The sequence below is a fragment of the Peromyscus leucopus genome, chromosome 5 (assembly GCF_004664715.2).
Source record: "Peromyscus leucopus breed LL Stock chromosome 5, UCI_PerLeu_2.1, whole genome shotgun sequence".
Taxonomy (NCBI): domain Eukaryota; kingdom Metazoa; phylum Chordata; class Mammalia; order Rodentia; family Cricetidae; genus Peromyscus; species Peromyscus leucopus.
Window position 1 is genome coordinate 76,602,551 of NC_051067.1, and position 12,173 is coordinate 76,614,723.

A 12,173-nucleotide genomic window follows, 5' to 3' on the forward strand; every position below is an offset into this window, starting at 1 on the left:
GTATACGGCATGTGTGTGGGTACATCTGCATGCACACGTGTTTGGAGACCCCAAGTTGAAGATAGGAGTCTTCTTAGATCACTCTTGACCTTCCTCATTGAGAAAGGGACTCTCAGTTGATCCCAAAGCTTGTGATATGGTTAGTCCACAAGGTAGCTTGCCCCCTTCTCAAATCAGGTTATTATTATTATTATTGTTTTGTTTTTTGTTTTTTCGAGACAGGGTCTCTCTGTGTAGTTTTGGTGCCTGTCCTAGACCTCACTCTATATACTGGCTCTGCCTTCTGAGTGCTGGGATTAAAGGTGTGCGCCACCACCACCCGGCTTATTATTATTATTATTATTATTATTATTGTCCCTCAGTTTCTTGGATTTCTGGGTATTTGTTTGTTGGTTGGTTGGTTGGTTGGTTTTTCGAGACAGGGTTTCTCTGTGTAGCTTTGGAGCCTGTCCTGGAGCTCACTCTGTAGCCCAGGCTGGCCTCGAACTCACAGAGATCCGCCTGCCCCTGCCTCCCGTGTGGGAGTGCTGGGATTAAAGGCGTGCACCACCACCGCCTGGTGCAAATATCTGGGTATTAAGACCTTATCAGATTTGAATTCTGTATGTTGCTTTGGGGGTGGGGTGGGGAGAGATTTACTTATTTTGTGTATGTGTGCTCATGATGTATGTGGATGGGGACGTGTGCCTCAGTCATGTGCAGAGGTCAGAGGGAAACTTTAGGAAGTCAGTTCTCTCCTTCAGTCTACATGGGCTAGTCTGTTTCCTGCTTCCAGAAGACCCTTGTCCCCTCGAAGACCACACTATCAATACTGCTGTCCATCATTCTCCAGAGCTCACAGGCCACTTAATCTGGCTAATTCTCGCTCAGGCCTCTTTGCTCTCCCAGAATGCCATCCGGTTCTCACCAGCAGTTATTACAGTTTGGGTGTGGGATGAATTCAATGGCATCTGCTTTTGTTACGAAACAGCTCCATGCAGGGACAGTCTGTCTGAATTACTGATGTCTTAGTACTCAGCACAGTGCCTAGCACAGGATGAGACTCCAAAAAGACCTTGTTGCATTAAGGAATGAAGTACCAGGTCTTCCAAACTCATAACCAACTGTGTGGGTAGACTGCATTTGCTGTGTGTTTGGAACACTCATCTTGCTTTGGGGAAGGACATTCATGATCATTTCAGTCAGGTTTTATTTTCAGTATTTAGGCTCTTGTTCATACTGGTCCCCAGCTGGGAGAGCAAAATAAAAGCAAAGTTCACAGAATTGCCCCCTATTACAAGTACCATGAAGAAATTTTTCAAAGCTTAGTGCATTGCAATCAACAATTCCAATTTCCAAATTCAGAGAGTTGCACAAGACTGGTCCTAGAGTCCCAGCAAACTGGAGGAGCAGGAGTGCATAGGCAATGGGGGCGGGGGAGACAGGACTATAATGCCTGGTTTGAAGCATCGTTCCTACTCCATGCTCCTGGCTGGCTGAACAAGTTGCTTAACCTGAGACTGCAGAGCAGAAATACTACTGCTTGCCCTTTTGTGCTTTGTACACAGTTGAGGGTGGTTCACAGGAGAGGCGTTTTGTTTGTTGTTTCTGTCAGGGCTCTCCCCTCCCCACCTCAGAACTGAACTCTGGACCTCAAGAATGCTAGACAGGCCGTCTACCACTGAGTCACACCCCCAAGCCTGGGGGTGCTTTCTTATGCAATCTCAGAGACACAGTGGCACTGGACACGTTAGGTACATGAACTGCTCCTGTTTTGCAACGATGATGTGGGAGCGGGTGTTAAATATGCAGCATGCTGGGTGGTGTACCTTCTGAGAAGCCTCCTCCCAGAGCCCTTATTCCTACCGATGAGGGTAGAGACAGCTAGGACAGGACAGTGACTCAAAGGACAGTGAATAGGTCAAAGTTAAGTGTGTTTTGGAGGTGGAGGGGTGTGTTTGTGTGGTGCTTCAACTAGTCAGCATGAGTAATAATGGGACATAGAAAGCAGTGAAATACTCAGAGGTCTGACGCCCCTGGGAGAATCTTCAATCTGGAGACTGAATGTGTGGGCACTGAGACAGAAGTCAGGAAGGAGACCTGTTGACAGAGGTGCTGGTCAATTAAAAGCCCAAACATGGACTGAAGAGATGTTCAGTGGTTAGGAGCACGGATTGCTACTTTAGAGGACTCAGGTTTGGTTCCCAGCACTGACAGGGCCACTCACAACTGTCTGTAACTCCAATTTCAGGGGATCCGACCCCCTCTTCTGGCCTCCGCACTGTACCCACATCCATGAAGATAAAACACTTGTACACATAAAATAAGAAAAAACAAAACAAAAGCCCAAACAGTGCCTCTTTCTTCTTGCTTTCTGGGATCCAGGCCACAGGGAAGGCCTGGCTCACCTCTGTGCTCCTCTGCCTTAATAAACTCTTTTCTTGTAAGAGAAGAAAGATGACGGAGACAATGACGAGGGAGCGGAGTAGGGAGAGGCGGCGGCAGCCCCCTGTGCCATCCAAACAGCCGCCTTGCCGGGACTTGAGGAGTCAGGCCAGTTTGCTACCTTTGGTTTCTGTTCTCCCCGACACATCCCTGCCTCAGGAGTAATCAATTGGTTTGATCAAAGCATTCGGTAATCCCTTGAGGAGAGATCAACAAGAGTGGTGTGCAGCTTCAGGATCCAAGTTCTGCCAGACTCCTTTGGAAGCTTCTCCTCAGGTGCACACAGTAGGTACTGTTACCCCCATTTCACATATGGGGGTGGAAGCTTCTCCTCAGGTGCACACGGTAGGTACTGTTACCCCCATTTCACATATGGGGGTGGTGGCTTCTCCTCAGGTGCACACGGTAGGTACTGTTACCCCCATTTCACATATGGGGGTGGTGGCCGTGCTTAAAGTCAGGTGACTCAGAAGTGGTTGTAGGGGCTGGAGAGATGGCTCAGAGGTTAAGAGCACTGACTGTTCTTCCTTAAGGACCCTGGTTCAATTCCCAGCACCCACATGACAGCTCATATATCTGTCTGTAACTCCAGTTCCAGGGCATCTGGCACCCTCATACAGACATACTTGTAGGAAAAATACCAACACACACAATAAATAAATAAATAAATAAATTTAATTAAATTACATTTTTTAAAAAAGAAGTGGTTGAATGAAGTTATTCTCAGCCCCCCCCCCCCAATTTCCCGCCACTGTTTCCCCTACACTGATGTGTTCATTCAGTGTCTCCTCTCCCCAACTTTCACAAGCCTTATGTGTCTGTTTGTTGGGGCTGAGCAAGCCCTGGGCTGTTCTGTCTGAAAACTCCCAGAATCACACAATTTCCAAGGCAACAAGGGAAAAGACAGGCCATTTAACCCAATTTATTTTGCAGATGGGGAGTCTGAGGCAGAGAGATGGGAAGCGCCTCCTCCACATGTCCTCTTTGTAGATGTTTGTGGCTCAGCCTGGGTGACCCTACATTTGCACCAATTGCACACCCAACCTAGTCTTGTCCCAAGCTTGCTCCGCACATTCAAAGCGCACGGATGAAGGACCCTACTGGCTGGATACTTTTGCCCAAAGTAATTGCCACCATGTCCTGTGCATTCATTGTTCACCAAATATTTACTAAGTGCCTATGTGCTAGAGATGTGAAAACAGGCAAAAAGACATTGTTCCTGCCCTTCTGAGCACGAGCACGTGAGAAGTATCTAAACGAGGTAATTTTAGATGCGGGGAAGGATAGAAAGAAAATAAAATGGAAATGATATAGGTGAGGCTTCCGACAGTGGTATTGAAAAACCTTACCACTCGGTGTGTGGTCCTTTCTGATATCCCCCCTCCCCTCAGCTCTTTGCTGACAAGAACACTGAAAATGAGAAGAAGTCGGGGTGGCACATCAAGTCGTAGTGGCCCTACTCCCTAACCAGCTGCCCCTGAGCGGCCGGCCAGTAGAACCATATGGCCTGGATGATGAAACTCAAGGCGAAGGCTGCATCACCTCGCACTCCACGTCCCCGTAGGTGTCGCGAGGTGAGGGTGGGGGGAGGCGGAGTCTGCGTCTAGGAAGAAGCAGCCAGGCAGCAAATAACTAAATTCTAAAAGCCTCTGGAAAGGACAGCTGCCGCTGTACAGTCGGGATTCTCTGTCCCCACAAGAGCCCGCCCAGACGACCACTCCCCGCCCCCTGCACAGCCCGGTCGGGCCTGCGCCAGGCCTTAGAGGACTTGTAGTTTATCTGGCTCCTCACAGCATCGTTGGTACACACTAGACAACTACAAGACCCAGAAGCCAGCGCGCAGGCCGGAGGCGGAGCCGGCGGCGGTGGGTGTGCGAATGCAGGGGGCCAGGAGGTGCGGGTGCCTGGCGCCGGGATGCGGTGGCCGGCCACTCAGCTTGGGAGCAGCCCAGGCGCTCACTAACCGGGTCGGTGCGGGCGGTCCGGCGGCGACAGGCACGTTGCATTCGCACCTTAGGTTCAGCCCCGGCCACCCAGCGGTGCAGCGTCCTAGTGCTGCAGTGGCGCGGTGCGGTGTCCCGGTAACCAGGGGGTGGGAATCCAGCCCTGGAGCTAGGCTGGCGTTGCTGGCCCAGAGCCTTGGGCTCTTGGGGCACTAGCGTCCACCCGGGGCTGTGCTCGATGTCTTGCTTTTGTTCTTTCTGGACCAGGGTTATCCTCGGCAGGTTCGCGATGCAGCGGGCAGCGGTGCTGGTGCGGCGGGGCTCCTGCCCCCGCGCCTCGGGCCCCTGGGGCCGTAGTCACAGCAGCGCTGCAGCCGAAGCCTCCGCCGCGCTCAAGGTGCGACCGGAGCGCAGCCCTCGGGACCGCATCCTCACTCTGGAGTCCATGAACCCGCAGGTGAAGGCGGTGGAGTACGCGGTGCGCGGACCCATCGTGCTCAAGGCCGGCGAGATCGAGATGGAGCTGCAGCGGGTGAGCGCGGGGCCTGCGGGGCGCAAGGCCAGGGGGCGCTCGTGGCGGGAAGAGCCTTAGGAAACCCCTCTGGGGTCCTCCAGCAGGACCTCCACCCCCGGCTACCAGCTCCTTCATTGTGCCATTTTGGGCTGGAACGAGAGAACGCCCCCCTCTCGCCCGTCACCCACCAGTGCGCCGCATCTGGCCTTCCGACGGTTCACTTGTTGAATTGTACCCAATTATTGAGCGGCCTATGCTGCCAGGCACTGCATGTTTCCTAAGTGTCCTCGTGGAACCAAGATCCCTCCTTGGAAGGAGGAAAACGAGTGATTATGGAAGTGAGAGTTTCAGATAGTGAATAAGTGCTTTGAAGAAAGTAAGAACAAAGAGCCTGGGGGTGGTGAGAGGAAAACCCTATTAGGTAGGAGCCGAGGGAGGAAGAGGTTGTGCGGCTAGTTTGTTCCCGAACCTTTTTTCAGGCTGAGGCCCATTGGGTCTTTGCCAGCCACAGTTGCTTGACAAGAATGGGACTCTGCAGAAGAGACTGGCAGAATTCCTTCTTTGTACTCCGAGAACCGTGACTGCTATAGTCAGAGAGTTGGGTCCTTGTGGCCTTAATAAGGCGACCCTGGTACTTCATCTTGGTGGTGTCAGGGATGTTGGCTTGAGTTCACAGCTGTTGTAAAAATTGTGGGGTGATCTCTCCCTGCCCCAACCAGGGTGGCTTGGCTGTATGTAAGACATGCCCTTGGATGAAACCAAGTTCTTTGTTCTGGGGACAAGGTCTGGCTGCTGTAGCCCAGTTGGCCTTGAACTTCACATCCTCCTGTCCCCACCTCCCATGTGTTGGGGCGCACAGGCACATGCCACAGCACCCTGCTAAGAAACTGAGTTTTAACCTGGGTGGAATTTGGAAGGCAGAGTTAAGAGGGAAGTCAAAAGGAAACGCTCCTAAGATGAATAAGAATAGCCAGGTGGTGGTGGCACACGTCTTTAATCCCAGCACTTGGGAGGCAGAGCCAGGCAGATCTCTGTGAGTTCAAGGCCAGCCTGGTCTACAGAGTGAGTTCCAGGACAGGCAGGGCTACACAGTGAAACCCTTTATCAAAAAAAAAAAAAAAAAAAAAAAAAAAAAAAAAAAAAAAAACCAGAAGAAGGAGGAGGAGAAGAAATCAAACTAAAATGTTAGCAGATTGTTTGTTTTGACCCAGAATGTGGACAGATGGGAGGGTTTCTTGATTTTGGTCCCAGAGTCACCAGATCCCAGTGTCTCCAGGATAGTGTGGTCACTCAGTATCCTTGAATAAGTGAGGAACTCTCAGGGTCTCCTCTTTCCATGGAGTTTGATGAGGCCTACCAATACCTCCTCAGGCACTCAGTTCTACTCAGACAGTGAGTGAGACAAATGGGAGTAGAGTGTCTGTTGCCGACCCTTTGTGGGCTGGTGTCGCGCTCTCCCCCCCCCCAGGGTTTCTCTGTGTAGCTTTGCGCCTTTCCTGGAACTCACTTGGTAGCCCAGGCTGGCTTTGAACTCACAGAGATCCGCCCGGCTCTGCCTCCCAAGTGCTGGGATTAAAGGCGTGTGTCACCACCACCCAGCGAAAGTACTTTTTTTCAAGGTTTATTTATTTTACCTGTACGTGTGAGCCTGAGTGATGTGTGACATGTGTGTAGGAGCCTGCAGAGATCAGTCAAAAGAGGGCATTGGATCCCCTCAAACTTGAGTTGCAGGAAGTTAGTTGTGAGGCATCATGGGGGTACTGAGAACCAGACCTGAGTACTCTGGATGACCAGTAAGCATTCTTAACCACTAAACCATCATCCACTAAACACTCACTTTGGAGACCAGGCTGGCCTCGAACTCACAGAGTTCTTTTGCCAGGCTCTGCCTCCCAAGTGCTGAGTTTAAAGGTGTGCGCCACCACCGCCCCAGCGATTTTTTTTTTTAAAGATTTATTTTTATTATTTTTAAAATATGTGTGTGTGTAGTTCGGAGACCAGAAGTTGGAATTCACTGGGGGATGGGGGGGGGGGTATGACACACGCCTTTAGTCTCAGCACTCAGGAGACAGAGGCAGGTGGATCTCTGAGTTCGAGGCCAGCCTGGTCTACACAGCGAGTTCCAGAACAGCCAAAGCTACACAGAGAAACCCTGTCTCAAAAAACAAAACAAGAGTTGGATCTTCTTGGAAGCTGAAGTTACCGGCGCTAGTGAGCTACCTAATGTGGGGACTGAACTGGAGTCCTCTGCAAGAGCGGAATGTGCTGTTAACAGCTACACCTTCTCTGCCTCGCAGGGCTGTTTAATGGTTGGCCCAGAGAAGGCTGGCTCCACTCTGTGCCTGCCTGACATGCTGGTGGGCATGGAGCATGTGTTTTTCCCTTCCGAACTTTGGTATCTGGGAGGCTGCAGCTGTCCCTCCTTGAGGCAACAGTCTCTGCTAACACAAAGCTAGGATTAAAGTGTTCCCTGTTTTATCACGTCACAGCTGATTTCTCTGGTTCCAGAGCTGGGAGAGATTCCAGGAATTATCTCTACCTTTTGCGAAATAGCAGCTTCCGTGTTGACTCCATAAAGTAGAGGATGATGAGGACCCAGGGAACACTGACCTTACTTGGGGAAGTTGGGAAGTTCTAGGTTTGGGGGAGGGGTCGATGCACTCAGTAGAAGCCTGTGGCAGAAGGAAGCAAGGTGAATGGGATGGAGAAGACAGAAGGCATTTGGATGACTCAGGACTTTACCATGCAACTCCATGCATCTTGGCTGGACATGGGGCCGTAGGAAGGGTTTCCAGCAGTGGTATATAGCTCAGGTAGATACATGTCGTGGTCATTGGGCCAGAAGCATCCTAAAATTTGAGCCAAGTTCAAGCTCCCCAAGTTAGCTGAGAAGTTCTCTCTGTCCACCTACATTCTCTGATGTCTGTTTTTGTTTTAAGACAGGTTCTCACCATGTAGTCTTAACAGAACTGGAACTTTCTATGTAGATCAGGCTGGCTGAGAACTCACAGAGGTCCATTCACCTGCCTCTGCTTTCCAAGTACTGAGATTAAAGGTGTGCACCACGCCCTCTCTGGTCCTATCATTTGACTTTGTCGGCCATCTTTGAGTGTTATTTCTTTTCTTTTGGAAGGGTGCTGGTTGGTGCTGAGGACTTGAATTTAGGGCTTTACTAATGCTAGGCAAACACTCTACCATTGACTTAGAGCTGTAATCTGAGCCCTGTTTATTTTTATTTATTTTTTGTTTGTGTTGGCTTTGCACAGGCTTATTTTTTCTGCCTCTGTTTTGAATTATAGCAGTCTAAATTGAATGAATATTCTAAGGGGTTTTATCTGGTCAAGAGGTTTGCATGGCGTATGCAGACTCCGGGCAAATTCCATGTATTCTTTGGGCATCAGTTTCCCTGTCTACAGGAGGCAAACAGCTTAGCTGGCCCACTTGTTGCATTCTCTAAGCCTCATCCTCGGGGATCTGAGGTGACCTCTGTGATGGGTCCCAGCGCCTTATGCTGCTTATGGAATTGTTTCAGGGAGTGCTTGCTGATTGTACTGGCTGGACACGTGGCCTGGTGTTTGTTTTCAGGGTGGCTGGCGGGGCTGAGTCCCCATGGTTTTTGCTTCTCTGATAAGGTAGCCTGAAGGAAGAGGGGAAGAGGCTAAGGGGTTAGAGCCAGGCCAGGGGCCATTTCTCCCTGAGAGCAGCTCCACCACGGGAGAGTCTGCTGTGGGGTTTCAGACCCCATTGTTCATTGGGAGCAGCACTTTTTAATAAGCTGTACTTAAACAAGGGTTTGAAAGGACCCGACAGTTTGCTCAACCCAGTTCTTTTTTATGTTGCTTATTTAGAGACAGGGATCAGGACTTGGCACCGTAAAGCCAAAGAATGGCTTTACTTTTCCAATTGTAAACGCAAACACTGTCGAGGGGTGGGGTGGAGGTGGGGGTGGGGCTGTAAATCTAGCTACTTGGGAATCTGAGACAGGGGGATTACTTGAGTCCAGGAATTCAGGGCTAGCCTGAGCAATATAGGAAAGCTCTGCTTCAACAATTAAAAATATAAAAGTGTTTGCCATATAAGCATGCAGGCCTGAGTTTGAGCCCCAGGACTCAAATGAAAAAGCCAGGCATGGTGGTATGCACTTGTATCCCCAGTTCTGGGGAGGCAGAGATGGGGATCCCTGGGGACCCCTGGCCATTCAAGACCCCCTTTCCAAACATGAGGTGGAGAACCACTCCTGAGGAACCACACCCGAAGTTGACTTGTGACCTCCAGCTGCACACTTATACACACCTGCACCTACAGGAATACATACAAAGTAAATAAAACAAAAAAAACCCGAAAGCTCACAAAGAGCAAAAGGTTTAGAATTAGGAAAGACTGGTTGCTTGTGTTACCATCAGTGTGTGTTGGGTGTAAACATGGGGTCCTAGCACGTGGCTATTGTTAGCTGGATAAAATTCATAGCCCTGGGGAGCTAAGCTCAAGTGGCTGAATCTCATTGGCCATTTTCAGAGTTTAGATTTTACTTTAAAATATGGAAAATTGCCAGGCATGATGGTGCACATCTTTAATCCCAGCACTGGGGAGGCTGAGGCAGGTGAATATCATCTGAGGATTTGAGGTCAACCTGGTCTCCATAGTGAGTTCCAGGTCAACCAAGCAGCCAAGGCTACACAGTAAGACTCTGTCTCAAAAGAAAAGGAAAATTGAATAGTAAAGAAGAAAATGATAAGATTTCCTTGACAGGATGAATGCTGCACCCGCCCACCCTGTGGTAGACCCACATCCCAGACCTAAGGGCTGTGGGCCTCGGGCATTCATCCAGAGTGTGTTGACCTCCGTTCACTCTTCTTCACAAACCGGTTTGCAGTTTAAACAGAAGCCAATTAAAACTGTTAAACAGTCTTTGTTCTCAGGCCACTGTGGCAAAGCCTGCAGTCCTAACTACTCAAGTGACTGAGGCAGGAGGATCCCTTGAGTCCAGGAGCTCCGGACCAATCATCGTGGGCAGCACAGCAAGACCCCTCTTTGTTCTCAAACTTTTTTGTTTTGGTTTTTCAAGACAGGGTCTCTCTGTGTAGCTTTGCTTTAGCTGTCCTGGAACTTGTTCTGTAGACCAGGCTGGCCTGGAACTCACAGATATCGGGATTAAAGGAATCTGCCACCACCGCCCTGCTTTTTCTCAAACTGTTACAAATTGCTTGAGTGTAGAAGTATAGAAGATTGCTTCCTACCTCTGACTCTTGGTGTGGGGCTTCCTGGGTCAGCTGCGGCTTTGCTGGAATAAGGATCCTGAATGGAAATCATTCAGCTTTTAGATTTATTTTATTTTATTTTTTGGTTTTTTGACACAGGGTTTTTCTGTGTAGCTTTGCGCCTTTTCTGGATCTCACTCCATAGACCAGGCTGGCCTCAAACTCACAAAGATCCGCCTGGCTCTGCCTCCTAAGTACTGGGATTAAAGACGTGTGCCACCACTGCCCGGCTTAGATTTATTTACTTTAAAATTTTTATTGTTTTTATGTGTATGTGTGTTTTGTCTGTCTGTATGTATATATACCGTGTCGGTGTCTGGTGCCTGTGAGGCCAGAAAAGGGTGTCAGATCCCCTGGAACTGGAGTTAGAGATAATTGTGAGCTGTTATGTGGGTGCTGGGAACCAAACCCAGGTCTTCAGAAATAGCAGCAAGTACTCTTTTCTGCTGGGCCATCTTTGCAATTCTGTTCCGTATAAATCTTGATTTTCCTGGTTGTCTGTGGGGATCAGGGGCTTGCATTGTGCTGAGTCTTAGTGTCTTCTGTGAACTGTACCTGTTTTCAGGACCTGTAGGACCTGATAGGATTTTGTCTTCAGAGCGTCTTTCAGGACTTCTTGCCTGCTCTAGTCTGATTAATTGTCCATTTGAATCTGGGAGGGAGGGACCTTTCACACAAGGTTTCTGGGGTCTGGAAAGGCCTTGCTCCCACCCTGTACCCAACCCCTTTCCTGTATCCACTTTTGGTAAAGAATTATTTGTGTGTGTGTTCAAGTGTATGTTAGTAGAGGTTCCCGCAGAGGCCAGAAGGTGTGGAGCAGGAGTTACAGCCAGTTGTGAGCTGCTGGCCGTGAGTGCTGGGAACTGAACTAGGATCCTCTTACCTGCTGAGCTATCTCTGTAGCTCTGTACCACTTCTTACTCTTCCTGTATTTGCCTCGGTTTTCTCTCTGGTCCCCACCTGCCTTCTCTCACTATCCCGTTTGTTCTATGGGAATATTTGTTGAATAAAAGGGAGACTGGTCTTCTTGAGCATAAGTCTCAGGAAGTGACTGGGCCGTCCCTTGAACAAGGAAATTAACTTGCTCTTGTGCCTGCCTCCTCTCCAACTCCGTTGGGGTGTGTGTAACTGGCAGATACAAAGTGTGCCTATTTAAGATGTTCGCCATGGGGGCTGGAGAGACGGCTCAGTGGTTAAGAGCACTTCCTGCTCTTACAGAGGATCCAGATTTGATTCTCAGAATCTATATTGGGAAGCTCACAACCACCTGTAACTTGAACTCCAAGGGATCTGATAACCTCTTCTAGCCGCTGAGAATACCTGCACATGCCTCCCAAGCCCTGGGATTAAAGGCATGTGCCATCACACCTGACTAGCTCTCTTTAATAGCGTTTTCCTCGTGTGTGTGTGTGTGTGTGTGTGTGTGTGTGTGTGTGTGTGTGTACACACGTGTACATGTAGGGCGCACGTATAAGCCATAGGACAACATTGGAGTCATTCTTTGGATGCTGGGCACCTTAGACTTTGAGACGGGGCTCCCATTTGCCTGGAACTCATTGAGTCATCTAGGCTGTGAACCCTGGGAGCTCACTTGTGTGACTGCAAACATACACCGTTGCGTTTGAGGTTTTTTTCTTTTTTCTTCGTTTTTTCGAGACAGGGTTTCTCTGTGTAGCTTTGGAGCCTGTCCTGGAACTCATTCTGTAGCCCAGGCTGGCCTCGAACTCACAGAGATCCGCCTGCCTCTGCCTCCCGAGTGCTGGGATTAAAGGCGTGCGCCACCACCGCCCGGCGAGGTTTTTTTCAATGTGATTCTGGGGCTCGAGCTCGGGTCATCGTACCCTCCTGAGCCATCTCCTCAGCCTTGTCCCTGTTTGACTCGTCTGCTAGTCTGGTGACCTTTGGAGGTGCTGGGCTGTGGACTGGAAGGACAATGATACATCTTGTTTTACCACTATTGACCCCTGCCTAAGTCCAAGTGGTAGGAAGAGAGCACCCTCCATCCCCTGGACCCCCTCAGTGCCGCCTGGGATG

At 49.8% G+C, this 12,173-nt stretch overlaps 1 protein-coding gene across 3 annotated transcripts in view; it reads left to right on the plus strand.

Annotated features, from left to right (window-relative positions):
• Window positions 1-4,316: 4,316 nt before the first annotated feature.
• The window catches only part of Gpt2 (glutamic--pyruvic transaminase 2), a 34,940-nt gene continuing 27,083 nt past the window's right edge, over window positions 4,317-12,173 (plus strand). Inside the window, exons 1-2 of one of the 3 annotated variants that reach the window (XM_028893969.2) lie at window positions 4,317-4,505; window positions 4,635-4,899. In XM_028893969.2, coding sequence (XP_028749802.1) covers window positions 4,657-4,899 — 243 coding nt within the window. In that variant the 5' untranslated portion in view covers window positions 4,317-4,505; window positions 4,635-4,656. Of the gene's footprint in view, window positions 4,900-12,173 lie in introns of all 3 variants that reach the window. The other 2 variants (XM_028893968.2, XM_028893967.2) reach the window with 2 other exon arrangements.